This window comes from Rosa rugosa, chromosome 5 (genome assembly GCF_958449725.1).
Source record: "Rosa rugosa chromosome 5, drRosRugo1.1, whole genome shotgun sequence".
In the NCBI taxonomy this organism is placed as follows: domain Eukaryota; kingdom Viridiplantae; phylum Streptophyta; class Magnoliopsida; order Rosales; family Rosaceae; genus Rosa; species Rosa rugosa.
The window spans coordinates 16147979-16165334 of record NC_084824.1 but is presented as its reverse complement, the minus strand read 5'-3'; the positions used below and the strand labels follow the sequence as shown (position 1 = coordinate 16165334).

Below are 17356 nucleotides of genomic sequence, written 5' to 3'. Positions count from 1 at the left end.
TACTTATTTACCATCAACATGTAAAGGATCAGATATTTTACTTTGATTCATTCCGATATTCAGTCCTTGAGGAATCAGAGTAGTCTTTCAACATCTGGCTCCCCTTCAACAAATTTGATGCCCACGGTTCCATTCCGTTGTAGGAATACGCCGCACCTCCACATCTACTTCTACACACAACTCAATAAATTCCGATCCTTTTTAGTTTTTACTTACCAGTTGGCCAAGCCTGAGGGAATTCATCCACTTGTACGTACAAATCTTTTCACCCGAAGCTGAAAGAAAAATCCTCCCCTTAATAAATTTACATGTGCAGCTCACGTAAATTGAGGTGAAGTCGTCAAATTGTCTCTTTCGAGGAGACCGGGTGCCGACCAGATCCGCATCGTAAGGTTTTTTCACTGACTACCACCCTCTTTCTGGTCATCAATTATCACCAACTATATATTAAAGTCCAGTCGATTTAGTTAATAAACACCACTAGGCGTAAATAAACACAATTAACTGACATTGATAGAAAAGAAGTCTGCAAAGATATTAAAAATCTACTTATAGTAGACCTTGTTTAGATTGGAAATTTGAACCCGCAGTAAATAGAAAAATATAGCTCACGGGCCCCAATAGCGGTGGGCAACAAATCTCTACCCTCATAAATCGCAACCCCCACCCCGGTCGTCTTTTAGAAAAAAAAAAGAAAAAAAAAAAGAATTATAGAGAGACGACTTGAAAAAAGAATTATAGAAAGACGACTTCCGCCCGGCTACCTTCTATATATATAATATAATACTACTCATCGATATGCCTAGCTATAATACCGAAGAACCATCAGTGGAATTTCTGCTAGGAGCTTAGATCCAGAAACTCAAGTACTTAAGCTAGCTTCACATCCATCCCTGGTCATTCGCTTTAGTTGGTTGCAGCAGCGGGGTAGGTACGTAGTGCAGTTTTCAAGTTTAATCAATTCAATTCTTTGATTTCTGTTGGCATTGAGTGCACGTACGTACATTTCTATTTTGATGCTGACTGAAAATAATGCAGTTTTGTTATTCTTATCGATCAGTAGAAGAAATGGCGCTCAATGACCCCAATAACTGTTGTTATTTCCTGTTGATGGTTTTTGGAAGTAAATTGTTGTTTTTGGTGATAGTCATTCCGCAATTTAGACCTGTAATGGCGTCGATAGTTATGATGTGGTTAATAATCGCGATTGTGCTAGTGCCTTTGGTTGGCTCACTTGGCTACTTGGAGAGGATAACCTGGCCATCACGGAAACAAATGTTTGTGGTATCATGTATTGCGGTCGCATTCGATCCTTTGTTCTTATACATCCCAATTGTGGATGAGAATAACAAATGCCTTGGAATAGATAAGAAGTTGAGGATTGCAGCTCTTGTGCTGCGCTCACTTACAGATATCCCTTCCGAGATTCATATTATACACCAAATTCGTAGGGTTGCCGCCATGAAAGAGGTAGAACCTGCGTGGTGGATGGACCCTGTAGAATTGCAGAAATTGCAAAAGGAAAGGAGGTTCAAAATCCGGAGGATTTGTGTCCACATTGCTATTTATTTTCTCGCTGTACTTCCCATTCCACAGGTACGTACCTTTTCTTTTCTTCTTTCTCTAATCAAATGCTGGTTTATTTGTTTATTTCTTCGTTCGTTTCGCGATCGGTTGACCATTGACAAACAAAAAAAGAAATTAGTGAGTTATGGTGAAGTTATCTACACAGGACAATTAGATTTTCTTTTGTTATTATCAAACACTACAATGCCCTAAAGTATTAAGATGTAGACATTAAATCGTCCATATCAAAGGACACAATGTTTTACAATTCCTTTTTAACCCTTAGATTTTGATTTATGTCTTCCTTCTATGTGTGAATGATGTGCATGGCATGCCAACAAATAGTATTGCTGGAGCAAATTCTTGATAGAAAATTTAGAATTTTTTTTCCTTTTTTGAAAAATAGTATTACTGGAGAAAAGTTATTAAACCTATAGGCTATAGCTATATATCACTGTGCTGGGCTTTAAGAGTAGATCCGTTGTTAGCCATAATTGAATTACTTTTTTTTTTTTTTTGAAAGGAATTGAATTACTTTTTTTGAGTTAAAGAGATAATATATTCATCACAAGTCAGAATATGCAGTTACATATCATTCTGCTGTCATTTAAGGGCATAGACAGACAAGAAGCTAGTGGTAGTACCCAACAGTAGTACGTACATATAGTCCTACTTATTAGACATTTAAATACGTAGAGATAGCGGATATCCTCCTTCGGCACTACTCCAGAGGTGCTAGAGAGACATTGGGTGCACCATAATGCTTAAGTTCCTAAATACAAGGAATTTATTGTACGTAAAAGACAAAGCTAAAACATAGTAGGCCCAAGAGCATCCAAAGGAATAGCCCAACTCCAGAGCCCATCAAGCTGGCCTGATCTCAGGCCATCATCCCTGACGACATGTCGTACGCCACAAGCTCAGCGCCCCTGACGACATGTCATACGCCACAAGCCCAGTGGCGCTGCTCGACTCGCTCTGTCACGACCCGTACCGCTCCAATCCACGCCTCCGCGACCTCTGGCCTCTTCGACCCAAACCTCCACGCCGCCACAACTCATGTCATTTACACGCCGTTTGGAATCCCGCCGGTCTTGACCAGCACAACCCAACGCCAGTTGAGATGCGACTAGAAAAACCAAGCCCGAGCCATCTAGAACAATCCCGAGCGCAACCACCCATGGAAGACCCTCGGACCATATCGGTCGAATACCCGTCCGATAGCAAACCCTAAGACGACGGCAAGGCAGGAGGCCAACACCGGTCGGGGCGCCACCAAACAAGGTCGAATACTCAAGACGAAAAAGACCAGACTTTTGGGTTTTAGGGTTTATCTCAAGGAAGAGAGAAAATCAATACGTATTAATTAGGAGTAATTAAATTAGGAATTGAATTACTTTAGTAACTTTCAAATATTAGATATTTTTGGATAAAATGTCAACTATTAAGGACAAAACAATTAATAATAAAAAAAAAACCTTAAATTGTTAGAGATGCTCTAAGAAAATACACTTTGTTAGCCATAATTGAATAATTTTACCTAAGTTCGAGGTTACTACACCTTTTTTTGGGGGAATCATGTCAACTTATTTATTAATCAACAAAGTTACAAATAACGATCGGCTCCATGTGGGGCTGACAAAAGAGTCATTACTCAAATAATTCAACTTTTTAAAAGGCAATGAAGCGCATCCAAAACTACCCAACATCACCTATAGAAGAAAAAAGACATAGAAGATGAAGGTTTTCTTAGCGACATAGCTCAAACTTGAGAAACTATGAATTCTTTCCCTTGATGAAAAAAAATTCTAACAAAAAAGAAATTAAAACTTAAATGATTAAATTCAATTTAGTCCCTTAATCTTTGGGGCTAAAATCAGTTTGGTCCCTCTTTTTTCTTTATTTTAAATCACGTTGGCCTCTGTGCTTTCAAATCGCATAAGCCGAGTCCAATTTTTAAATTTCCCTCCAAATGTGATGTCATGCGCTGAGTTGGAGGTGACAGCATGACTGTTAGCCAAATAGCCACCCTCAAGTATAAGGGCCAAGTTATAGTGTAGGGATTATGAGTAGGGGATATCGCACCCAAGGGATTGGAAAATCCCACTCTAGCTAAGGAAAACCTAGAGGATGCTAGATGAATATGCAAATGTACAAGTCATAAACAAGAGCTCACAAGTGAACCAAAGTTTATGGTGAATATATGCAAGATGATGTAGTGGTTTGATTTTTTGCTTTAAAAATGGTTTCGAATCAAATTAACACAAAATGAAACTTGAAATGTAAACTAGACTATGTTAAACTAGATGTGATAAAATGGATGGAAGTTACAACTTTAGGTTGTTCACCATAGCCTCCCTTGCATGCATTGATGTTCAAACTATAAGTAATGCAATCCCAAATATCTAATTACCCTCTTAGCATCCGGATAAGACTACTAAGGCCTAAACTCATTTTATTTTATTAATTTTCACCGGATAAGTGCGAAACTAACTACCCAAGAACAAGTTATATTACCGGATAAGTATCAATTCCTTGCTCCTAGATGCATAAAGATTTGAGTTTAGATAATCAAGCAAGCAAACCAATCCTAGATCTAGGTGATTTTAACTCACTACCCTCACATACACACCTAGTGTGCTATCATGCTTCCAATGTCCAAAGCTAGCTATTCTTAAACATTATTTATGTAATGACAAATGCAAAGTATTCAAATTAGCTAGATTCAAATACAAGCATTCACTTCTTGAATTAGCATGTGAAGATGATCATGGAAAATGCATCAAATAAGACTCAAACATCAATTCATTACAAGTTTGGCTAGGGCTTTCAACCCTAACCCCAACAAACTAACTACTCACTCATAATCAAATACATAGTTTCAACATGTTTATGAACATCAAACTAAAAAGTAGGGATACAGAATGGACTAGTGATAATCAAGTGGAGGATGGTGTAGATGAACTCATGAAGGCATTGACATGGTGAAAATGGTGATGGTGATGATGATTCCTCAAGTGATGCTAGACTCCTCTCCTTCTTCTTCAAAAGTTGATAATGGAATATGAGATGTAGAGATGATCGTGGTGAAATGGTGGAGTAGTGAAGCTTTTGGTCTATGAAATGGAATGGGTACGTAGATGGAAAAGATGATGAAGGTTGTGGTGGTGGTAATAGAGGTTATGAATTGATGGTAGTGGTGATAGAGGTTTTGTGGAGGAGATGATAGTTGATTGTGTAGAGAATATAGAGAGAAAAAGATGTTATGGAGTGATATGGGTGGTCTCTCAAGAGAGTAATGAAGGGATGCTTATATAGAGAAGAGAAAGAGGAGTATGATAGTGGAAATAATGATGAAAGTGGAATAAATGAGGTGTAGTATGATAGTGGAAGTATGGATTAAAGAGAGCAGAAAAACATGGCCAAAGGAAAAGAGAAGAGCATCTAAGCTCTCTTTATTGTGAGTGGGAGACATGAAAATGATGAGTGGTGGAGATAGTTTTGGGTCACTTTCTGCTCATTTATTCCTTCAATTATATCTCCACCAAGAATTCAGAATGGACCTCTGACTTCTTCATATCAAATGTTCCTCCATGAGTGTAGATCATCCTGGTAAAATTTTAGAGTTAAATTCACTGTGGTTCGGCCGTAAATACTTCTGAAATACGTACAGGTCAGGTTTTCCAATTTTCGTCTTTCAGAAGATTGGACTGACTGTTTGAAGACTTTCCACTCAAAACTAGCTTTGACACTCTTCATAAAAAATTATCCTTGGGATGTCTAGGATGAAACTGGAAAGTTTCAACTCATTCGGAGTTCGTTTAGTCAGGAGGCTACCCCTCATTTCTTGTCTAGCTCACTTTTTCTTTGCCGGAGTAGGAAAATATCTAGCTCACTTTCTCTTTTCCATTATTTCCTAACATGATAAGGAAAATAAATATATATAAATAAGGGAACTGAAATCTACACTCCCAAAATTAAAATCCACACGCCCTTCCAATTTTTTAATTTTATCTCCTATCCACTATCTTTTTACTTCCTGAAATGCCCCTGAAATATTGTTTTCTTTTTCTTTTCTCTCTATCAAACATCTATATATTTACTTAGAATCTTCCATTAGAAATCATTAGTTCCCTTCAAACATCTACACATATATCTTAGAATCTTCCAACTTCGTTGCAAATAAGAATCCATTAGATTTTTTTCCCTGAACTCTTAAACAAACACTTTCACACCAAAGAACAAGATAGAAGACATATAGCATTAATGTACCTTTACATAATTATATGTCATCTACAAAACTCTTATATGCCGCGAGAGATAAAAAAAGAAGATAACTGATTTCAAGCCAACTTCAATGCTCATTATCAAAATTCAATAACATAGTTCTATCTTCATATTCATCTCGCATTCACACCAATACTTCATCTTTTTGATAAAAGTCCAGTCTTCCATCCAAAAACCTGTAGTAAAGAGAAAAACAAAACTAATCATCAAAATGAAAAACCCTTACATCATCAAGAAGAAATTACAATAAAAAGAAACTAAAACCAAACAACAAATATATCCTCCAGGCCCTAAACCCTTCGTGGCTTTTGCCTTTCTTTAATGAATTTCCAGATCAGAGAAAAAATATATATATCCTTCTGCGAATTCAGCCATGTCGACCCATGGTCACAAAGTTCAACACTCAAAACTTGAAACTGCAAGGAAAAGAATGAAAAATCGGTGTAGAATTTGATATATGATCAAGTCAATTTAGCCAAATCCTTGCATCAATTCCTTTGGGTTTGCCTCAACGTCTTCTATCAGTAGCACTCTTGATTGGATTGTGTTGGCCTCAACGTCTTCTACCAGCAGTACTCTTCGGAAACAAAAGGTTTTGCTAGAGAAGAGAGAACGAGAATAGAGAGCAATTGTTGTCGTGGTTTTAGATAAGGAAGAGAGAGAAAAAGAAAAAGAAAAAGAAAAAGGGAAAAATAAAACAATTTTCTGACCTAGGGATATTTCAGGAAGTAAAAAGGTAGTGGATGAGAGATAATATTAAAAAATTGAAAGGGAGTGTGGATTTTAATTTTGGGAGTGTAGATTTCAGTTCCCATAAATAAACACAAAGATTAAGTAAAGTACAAGATTAGAAAAATAATGAAATTGGATTAGTCAACATTAAATTGGACTTTAGAACAAGTAATTTTCATGTTTTATGGCACAAATATGTATATGAATTATGATCCAACAATGGCCTACAAGAATGGCAAAATTGACATTTTCAAATAAAAAGATTAAAAAAAAAACCAACCCAAAAAAAAAATGCACCTCTCTATCTCTCTCACAAAACAAAAAAAATCCAACCCGAAACCTTTCTGGCAAATTTTCCAAACCCGATTTCATACTCCATCCAAAATAGAGCCCAAATGCACACACATCTTCTCCACCATTGGCAGACCTCACTACGGCTTCAACTATTCTCCCTCCGCCTCAACCCCTCCGATCTCTGCCTCAAACACCACCTCACCAACGGCAGTGCCATTAACTTCAACGCTAAATTGGCCAACGACCACTAATCTATTGTCTTCATCTTCAAAAAAAGGGGTCGCCCGCCATTTACTTAACCCGATCCAGACTCCCTGACCCCCAACTGCTGCATTCCATGCCCGGAAGCCTCTTCCACGACTGACCCATCATCAAGAACGACAAGCTCTACCTCACATCAGCTCACGAACCAAAGCCATCTTCCACCACCACCTCCAACACCAGTCCGTCTAGTCCACACCAGCACTCCTCGACCCAATCGAATATCTGATTTAGTTCTCTATTCTCTGTTTAGGAATGGCTGAATCGAAATGAGCCCCAGCATCCTCACCTTCTTGAACTCACTCTCTCCTGACGTCAACATAGCTCAAAGCGTCGTCGTTTTGATGGTTGTCCTCGATGAATTTCAAGCAGTCAAGGGCGTCGCGGAGCTGGGAGGGGAACTTGATATTAATCGTCTCTGGTCGAATCGAGACCTAGGGTTTTGGAATTGGGATTGGATTGAGGAGGAGAAGTTGTGGATAAAGGTGAAGCATTTAAGGAAAGAGAGAGGATTTTGAGGTCTCTCTGCAAAATCAATCCAAAATTAGACGGTAGTGGTGGAGCTCAAGTCATTCCAAAAATGGGCTAGGGTCGGACGAAATGTCCAGAATTAGGATTCCAGACTTAAGGAGGCTAGATAGATATCAACTCAGGGGTAGTTTGGACTTTTCATTCAAATTCAAGGTCAAAATCTGAAAAGTAGGACCCCATGTCGACTTCAACTCAGTGCATGATGTCACATTTAGAGGAAAATTTAAAAATTGGACGCAGCTGATGCAATTTGAAAGCGCAACGATCAACGTGATTAAAAAAAACCAAAAAACCAAAAAACAAAAAACAAAAAGGGTCAAACTGATTTTAGCCATAAAGTTTGATGGACTAAACTGAATTTAATCCAAACTAAAACATAAAATACAAAAGCATAGTGCCCCAGGCCCACTGTAAAGGCAAGCCCAAGCTCATATGCAAAGGAAGCAAGCCCATCCACCCAAACCTAGTGCACCTTGCAGCCGCCCCTACCACAAATTCACCAAGCCGCATCGCTGTAGCTCTGAAGGTTAGGCACCACCATGAAACTGTCCCACGCAGATAGTCCTCAATCCCATCAACCCTAATGCATGATGCACCACCTAGCAACGAGCCCCGATAAGCTGCCTATGCTTCCTTCCAGCAAAGCTCCAAGCTGTCGCTGCCGTTGTCGCCATCATGACCCGAAGAGCCATGAAAGTCAACCACACCCCTGACGCACATAATGAGGAAAAGAAGAAGGAGCCAAGTTCCTACGAATGTTGAATATAACGTCATAGAAGGACTCCTCCATTGTCCCCATCCTCAAGTTGGCCAAAGAAATCAGAAAGCCCAATCCCTCCACCCAAAAGTGTCAAAGCGCCACCAAGAAACCCTAGCAGAGCTTTCATCCTCTCAAGAGAGTTTTATTGAACTACTGAAATTAAGTTAGGGTTAGTACACTTTAGTACCTTCTAATCTTAAATAAATTTGGATAAACTGTCAACTGTTATGGACAAAAATAAACTGCCATATGGGGAGAAGAAGAAGGGTACAGCGCGCCAGTGCCTGATGAGGCTGTGAAGGTGAAGAAATCTGCCACGAAGGACAGTTTGAAGATGGCAACTGCTGGTACGAGCTCCAACTCAAAAGGGAAGGAGCTAGTTATTTACTAAATTTATTTCTGTTGGATATGAACCTATGTGAGTTTGAACAAGCTTCTATGAGTCTTCTATGATGTTTCTAGTTTTTAGTTTGTACCACAATTGCGAGATTGGCAAGTTAGACCTAGTTGAATGATTTCATTTCCGTAGAAGGGGAGATTTGTTCTATTATGGTATAGGCTTGTTTAATTGTGGGCATTCCAGAGATTCTGAAGAGTTTGCTTTGATTGATAGGTAGTTCGGATTTTATTGCCAGATGGCTTATGTAAACTTTGTAGACTTTAGCCTTTGGCTGTTGATCTAAATTCTATTTCAATTTCTCCATTTTGAGAAACAAATTTGACTCCGACTCTCTCTCGAGAGAGAAATATCGCCGATCTCTTTCTTGGGAAAGCGGCGGCAACAAAATTACTACTCGTCTGCTTCTCTCTTCGGGTTGCAATGACAACAAATCTTTTCATCAGACTCTATCTTCAGTTAAAGGATGCATATTTGCTATATTTGATGGTGATTGGGTTCTAGTTAACTGGATCTGGTTTGGTGGAAGATTTCCAATTCGTAGTGATGTCGATCCAACGAACTGTGCTGGAGGTTGGCATGCGCAGAGCGGTGGGCTGATTCATATACATGCTGGCGGTGATGATTGCGGCGGCTTCTGTGCTGACGGCGGCAATTTGGTTTGGGCTATCGATGGCATGGTGCGATGTCCAGATAGCTTTGCTGGATCGTGGTCGGTTTTAGGTCGGGGAGGTGACCGGATCCTGTTTTGTGGAGACGCAAAGGATCCTGATCTTGATGGCGGCGCTGGGGTTGCGATTTTGGGATGATTGGAGATGATAGCTAGGGATTGGGACAAGGAAGGCTTCATTTCTCCTGCAGATACGGGGATGGCTTGTCCTGCTGGATGGCAATTGGCAGAGTCCGTCCATAGTCATGGTTCGACGGCCAAGCTTCTCTCTCAGCGATTAGGCTAGATGGCGAGCGTCGGTGTCCGAAATCGCAGGGAAGACGAGGTTGACCAGTCTGTGTTGGGCAATAATGAAGTTGGCGGCAGCTGCCGGGTGTTTCCCTCGATTGGCGTCGACGACGGCGCAACTGGTGGTTGTTGGCTGGAAGGACACTTGTGGGCTCATTGGGCTATGGTTTTGGTTTACCCTACTCTTTGGGCCTGCTCTTGGTGTTGCTGGGCTTACTGGGCCTTGAATTGGCTTGTGGCCCTTAGTTTTGGGCACACTGGTCTAGGTTTTCAAGTGGGCTGGATTACCCTTTTGCTAGCGGCCGGTTGGATGGATTGGGTCTCTATGACCCATAGTGTTGTTTAATTTTTGTTTGGGTCGCAAAAACCAGTACCTTAGTTGGAACCTTTTTATGTAAGCTTCGAGGTTTCTAGGTTTTTGTTAGAATATAAGTGCGTGAATTTACCAAAATATGGGTGTACTTGAGATTTTTTGGGATTTTATTCTTCTAGAATAGGGTTTCATGAGGTTCTAAGGAACGATTCTTTCTGTCGACCCAGGGCTGTTTCGTTTTTGTACTGCTTGCTGAATTATAACGAAAGGGCTGACCTATTTCCATAAAAAAAAAACTTCTATTTCAAAAAAAAAAAAAAAGAAGCTTTTGGTGTATTTCTTTTTTTATTTATTTATAAATTTATTCAAAATTAATAGAATGTCAATAACAATAAGATAATAACTTGAAATTGTGAAGCCAATAGCTAGACACACACACACACATATACATGTATATATGTATGTATTTTATCATAATTAACTTGTTGAATCTTATGGCTTGTAATTTGTTCAGGTTACGATATTAGTTATCTTTTCAAGAATGAGAGATTCCATTGTATATACAAGAACACCCATACTCGCTTACCTTGTTTTACAATATCTGGTAAGGGCTTACCAAATCTATCAATCATGTATGAAATTTAAAAGGGTCAGAAGAAGGATCAAAGCCGCATTCAATTTTTTGTTGTACATCCTTGCTGCTCATGTAAGTTCCTTTTCTTTTATTTATTTATTTATTTTTTTTACAAAAGAAGAGTTTTTTATTTCCTTACAGTCCTTAATTATTTACTGTTTAAATTTACAATAAAGGTTGACAATTTCTTTAGGCAAAATAGCCAAATTACACCCTAACTTTTCCCATAGCTGTCAATTTACCCTCTGACATTTCAATTTTGATTTTTCACACCCTAACTTTTCTAACTCTTGCCGATTCACACCATACCGTTAACTTTTAGATTTTTGATCTAATTTCTCTGTTAACTTGCTGGGTGTTTTCGTCTTTCCAATTGTCACCCAAAAAAAAAAAAAAGAGTCTCATACTCTTCCTTAATGTATGCTTAAGTTTTTTTTTTTTTTTGGTGACAATTGGAAAGACGAAAATGCCCAGCAAGTTAACGGAGAAATTGGATGGAAAATCTTAAAGTTAACGGTATGGTGTGAATCGGCAAGAGTTAGAAAAGTTAGGGTGTGAAAAATTAAAATTGAAATGTCAGGGGGTAAATTAGTAGCTATGGGAAAAGTTAGGGGGTAAGTTGGCTATTTGGCCATTTATTTAATCGAGCAATATTAAAAAGAACAGATAATACATGTGTGGCAAATATGGGGTGAACTCAGGATGGTAGTATGTTGAACCCAGATCCAACAGCAGCTTCAATAAGCGCAAAAAGGTGCCCTTCTCTCCAAAACCCAGGCATTTTGGCGGAACAACTTCTTTCAATGTCGGATGAAGTTTTATGTCTTTTTGGTAGGTCTGGGAATTCAAAGCCGAGAAACCGATACCGATCCCGTCCGATCCGAACCGAAACCAATCGACTCGATCGATATGAAAAGACAGCTCTCCGGCATCCCGACCCGAACCGTACCGAAAACTATGTAAACGGGTCGGCACCGATATGCGTCAAATACATACCGAATTGTCCGACCCGAGCCGAAACCAAATCATGACCTCTGGAGCTCCACTGCCCGTGGAGGTTATGTCTCGGATTGAGTCGCTAGGATTCGTGGTGAGCCATGGGTACGGGTTGACGGAGCCGGCAGGGGTGGTGGTGTCGTGGGCGTGGAAGCCCGGGTGGAATAAGTTGCCAGCGACGGAAAGGGCGAGGTTGAAGTTGAGGCAGGGAGTGGGTGGTGGATCTGGATACAGGTAAGCAGGAAAGAGACAATGCTCTGTTAAGAGAGGGAAGAGAAAGAACATACGGCCAAAGCCAAAGATGGGCATATGAGAAAGAGTGGGTCCTGCTTCCTTGAACTTGATCAGAGTGGGGAGGTGGTTTTCAGAGGGGGGGGGGGGGTATGTGATGTTGGGTTATCTGAAAGAGTGAAAGACCCAAAAGGCACAGCCAATTGCATGAAAGACAGTTGGTTTTCCACCGGCGAACTGTTGAAACCGATTGGTACCGAAACTATACCGAACCGATCAGTTTCGGGACCAATCGGTATCCCTGATAAAATTCCAGCATCCCGAACAGACCCGAGCCGATTATAAAGTCGGTATCGGTCTAGGTATAGGCTCATTCCCGAGCCGAGCCAAACCGATCCCAACCTTACTTTTTGGTCTGAAATGTGGGATGAAGTTGTTGTGGCCCAGATATTTTCCCCTTTTTTAGTAGAGTATATATCAGTATATTGCACTATTGCAGGACATTTTGAGTTTTAAGTTCGTTATTTATGTTATATACATCTGTATGAGTCAAATATGGGGTCAACCAGCTAAAAGGTATGAACCTTCCATAACTGCAAAAGCCAAATATCCAGTAGCTAACTTTGTGTCACACCATAGGTTATCCAAACCTTATGCATCATTTGTGAATCAAATATCCACTGTATCTGTACCTAACAAAGTGCAGGAGGCTATGGGAGACCCAAAGTGGGCCAAGGCAATGGAGGAAGAAATGGAGGCATTAGAGAAGAATCACACCTGGGAACTTGTACCACTACCTCGTGGAAAAAAACTAGTTGGATGTAGGTGGGTCTTCACTGTGAAACATAATGCAGATGGCACAATAAGCAGATATAAGGCAAGGTTGGTGGCTAAAGGATTTACTCAGACATAGGGATTGACTATGATGAGACTTTTGCTCTAGTAGCCAAGATGAATACTGTTCGAGTGTTATTGTCACTGGCAGCAAACCTGAATTGGCCACTCCATCATACATCTCTTCAAAAAATTCATTCTCCCCCTGAAGAGAGTTGTTGGTGGGGGAGAAATAGCACATGTCTTCATAGAAAGACACGTCCATGGTGATGTAGAACTTCCGTGTAGGTGGGTGATAACACTTATATCCTTTCTGATGAGAACCATAGCCTACAAAGACACACTTCAGAGCCCGGGCATCCAACTTTGACCTCTGATTTTTTGGTATGTGGACAAAGGCAACACATCCAAAGACTCTGGCAGGTAGGTTATGGAATGAAGGAATAGAGACATGGGTTGACAAGACTTCGAAGGGAATACTCCCCTGAAGGACACTAGAAGGAAGACGATTAATGAGGTGGGATGCAGTTTGGACCGCTTCACCCCATAGATACTTGGGCATATGGGCACCAAATAATAATGCTCGGGCTATGTCTAAGAGATGACGGTTTTTACGCTCTGACACACCATTTTGCTCTGGTGTATGGGGACAAGTAGTTTGATGAATTATGCCTTGTTCTTGGAAGTGCTCCTGGAAAACACTATTGACAAACTCCCCCCCATTATCAGAACGAAAAACCTTGATAAGGCCATTAAATTGTGTTTGAATCATTTTTTGAAATGCTTGAAATGCAGGGAATACAGCATCCTTAGACTTAAGCAATGCAACCCATGACAATCGAGTACAATCGTAAATAAATAGAACAAAATAACGCATTCCAGAAAGAGTGGGTTCTTTGGAAGGTCCCCACACATCAGAGTGAATAATTTCAAAAGGAATGGAACTTTTATTAGAAAGACTCAATGGGTAACTGACTCGATGACTTTTTGCCAAAACACAAGTTTCACAATGTAAGGAAGACTCATTAATGCCAACAAATAAAGAGGGCATAGTTTTATTCATTACACTGAAAGAAGGATGCCCTAAGCGTCTATGCCATAACCACACTTCATTCAATTCTCTAGAATTCAAAGTCAAAGCGACTGATGCAGTCTTCCTTGGCTTCTCCCCAGCATATGATTGGTCCAGATGAAACAGTCTTCCCCTCAGATACCCCCTGCCGATTACCTCCCTGGTCAGAAGATCCTGAAAAAGAACATACATAGGAAAGAATGTTACAGAGCACATGGATTGAGTATTGAGCTGGGGAACCGAGATTAGATGATGAGACAAGTCAGGCACATATAAGACATCATGTAAAACTAAGGTGGGTGTGACTCTTATGGACCCAACGCCTAGGACAGGGAAGGACTCACCATTGACATTTATAACATGTGACACACTAGGAGTGGATAAACTAATAAAGTATTTCCTATCATAGGTCATATGATCAGAAGCACCAGAATCAATAATCCAAGTATCTGAACCTACAAAGTTTGAAACTTTTAAAGCAATACCAATCTTACCAGTACCTCTACCAACCATTGATACTGAAGGATTGTCAACTCTTCCTGTGGTATGATCTTGCCCTGCAATACCAAGGTACTCCGAATTCTGAACTAGATGGACAGCTGCCTTTACTTTCCCTCGAGGTCCTGTTGGCTTAGGCTTGCTGAAATATCCAGCTGGATACCCAACCAGCTTATAGCAAGTTTCCTTGACATGTCCAGGTAGATTGCAATGCTGACATACCAACCCAGAATGGGCTACTGATGAAGGAGCCTGAGTCATGGGACGAAGTCCTGAATGTGGTGCAGTGAAGCCAGGAGGTGGACCTTGAGCCCGTGAAGGCTTAGCTTGGAGTGTCAGGCTAGAGATTTCAGAAATAACTCCCCTTGCGCTATCCTGTTGAGACTCATCCTTACGGATGTAGTTAAACGCCTTAATAAGGGAAGGAGACTCTTGCCGACGTAGCAACTCTCCCTTGGCACTGTCATGTCTAGCAGCTAATCCACTGAGAAACTGGTGCACACGCTCCAATTCCTTCTCCTTGACATACCAGGCTATATCCTCAGCATCCTTCAATTTGTTTGGTCGCCGCTGATCAATCTCAGCCCAAACGTTCTTCAGCTGAGTGTAGAACACTGAAACCGCTTGTCCATCCTGCTTCATCCTCGTTGCCTTGCACAACAACTCATAGATCTGAGAGAAGTCAGATTCATTTAGATAGAGATCATTGAGCGTCTTCCAAACTTGTGCAGCCGTATCACACCCAATGATCAATTGGACCACCTCATCAGTCATGGCCTTGTACAGAATTGACAGTACAAGTCCATCAGCATCTTCCCACTTGACATATTCTTCACTCTGATCATTCGTCGGTGCCTTAATGGTACCAGTGACATGACCCATCTTGTGGATTCCACGAAGGTGGGCTGAAATCATCTTCTTCCATGTTCTGTAATTCCCAGGTCCATTCAATTTTGCTCCTCCGAATGAACCTGAGGAAGAATCCGGATTTTGAACAGAAACTTCAACTTTCTGAATACTGGAATTGCTGGTATTCCCTCCTTCGAGAAGTGGAGTATCAGGGCCGGCCATTGGAATACCAACAGAAACAATCGTGCAGCGGAATTGAGATAGAAGGTAAGTTGACAAGTCGAGAGGGATTAATCGACTAGTCAAGAAACAACAGTAAACCTTCTAAAAACCAGAAAACAATCCTAACCCTCGAATTCGAGGAAGGAACAATCTCACCCTAGAGTGTGAGGAAAGAAGAATGAAGGGAAAAACAAAGAGACAAAGTCCTCTCGGATCTTTGCTCTGATACCAAGTCAAATATTGAGAAAATATTTGTGAGTGAGAATTCTTCTATGTTATTCACAATTGTGTAAGGGATATATATACAAAACCCTATTGTACTATACTTGTACTACACATTAGTACAATCTAGTATAGGAAACTAATTCCTATAAGGAAACTACTGAATACACATATTCTCTAGATGACTCATGCGTCAACTAATAATGACTGACATGTCAACATAATGACTCACACGTCAACAGTATGCACCCTGACCATGTATATTGTATGATTTTGCTTTTATTAATGGAATTGGACACCCTACGCTAAAAAGGGCTATTTGATATACAGTTGAGGGTAGCCTGTTTTCTTTTCCTATATTAACTTTATTGTTTTTGGAGTGAAGCAAGTAGCTGTCCGTTAACTAAATTTTTTCACTTTTTAGGTGCTTGGAGCATTTTGGTATTTCACTTCTATTGAACGAGAGACATCATGTTGGCAACAAGCTTGCAAAAATATTCCAGGATGTAGACATGCTTATGATTGCAGCAATACAAGTGCTTCCACAAATATTGCATTCCTCAATGAATCATGTCCAATAAATCCATCAAATACTACACTATTTGATTTTGGAATATTCCTCGGTGCTCTACAGTCTGGTAATACAGGACGACTAGGATTTTTAACGAAGTACTCTTACACTTTCTGGTGGGGAATTAGAAATCTAAGGTATGTATTTATAAATCTTAAGATAATTGAAATTACAATAGCTCCCAAGTTTACTAGGTAGCTTCGTATCATTCTTCAAACGCTTCATTCCATCTAATCACTTAGATCAAGTCCAGAAAGTTAAACCTAAAGCCTAACCCTTTCGACCAATTTTTGTCTTTTCGCTGCTCTAAGTCCTAATATTTATTATTTTTCTAAGGTTAATAGCTTGTAATTTGGGTGTGTGTTTAGTGTTTTGTTGCTATCTTGGTGTTTTCTTTTATTATTATTGTTTCATAAACTGAGAAGACGTTACTTTAATTCCAATCTAAGTCATAAGATGAATCTAAGAAATTAAATAGTTCGGAGGCTAAGCGATTACTTCTGAAGTGCTACTGATCAAAGTAAGTTAGAAATTTTGATATATAAGAGGTCAAGAGTTCGAGCCCCATCAAGGGTGGGAATGGGGTGGGGTTTTTTTTTTTTTAAAAAAAAAAAAAAAAAAAAAAAGTTAGAAATTTTGATAGAAAAAGTTCTAACTTTCATGCTTCATTGATTGTTTCCTTAGCCCTTTGTTTTCTTCATTGTTGCAAAAACTTACCCACTTCTATCAACCAGTTATTCGTTTAGTTATATATATAGGGCCCTTCTAGTGAGGGATTTTTTTTTTTAGTCTTTTCTAGGAATAGGGCATTAGACCAACTTTTCGATCATATTTTCACATCTCAACCGTTCAGTTTTTAGGTCCTAATGTATAGATCACTTCTGTAAATTTTCAGCCAATTTGATGATCGTTAAGGCATCAAAAACTGCAATTTACCATTATAAACACGAACGGTTCCGCTTCGACAGATTCGGTCCGTTCGTGTAAATTTCAGTTTTGGATGCCTTAACGTTCACCGATTTGGCTGAAAATTTGTAGAGGTGATCTACACATTAGGACCTAAAAACTGAACGGTTGAGATGCCGAAATATAATCAAAAAGTTTGTCTACTGCCTATCCCTATAAAAG

General features: G+C 39.8%; 1 protein-coding gene across 2 annotated transcripts in view; it reads left to right on the top strand.

Moving 5' to 3' along the window:
- The first annotated feature begins 762 nt into the window (after positions 1-762).
- Positions 763-17356, top strand: part of LOC133708094 (cyclic nucleotide-gated ion channel 1-like) — a 25215-nt gene continuing 8621 nt past the window's right edge. The window contains exons 1-4 of one of the 2 annotated variants that reach the window (XM_062133542.1): positions 763-931; positions 1061-1596; positions 10614-10805; positions 16082-16365. In XM_062133542.1, coding sequence (XP_061989526.1) covers positions 1069-1596; positions 10614-10805; positions 16082-16365 — 1004 coding nt within the window. In that variant the 5' untranslated portion in view covers positions 763-931; positions 1061-1068. Of the gene's footprint in view, positions 1597-10613; positions 10806-16081; positions 16366-17356 lie in introns of both variants that reach the window. The other variant, XM_062133541.1, reaches the window with a different exon arrangement.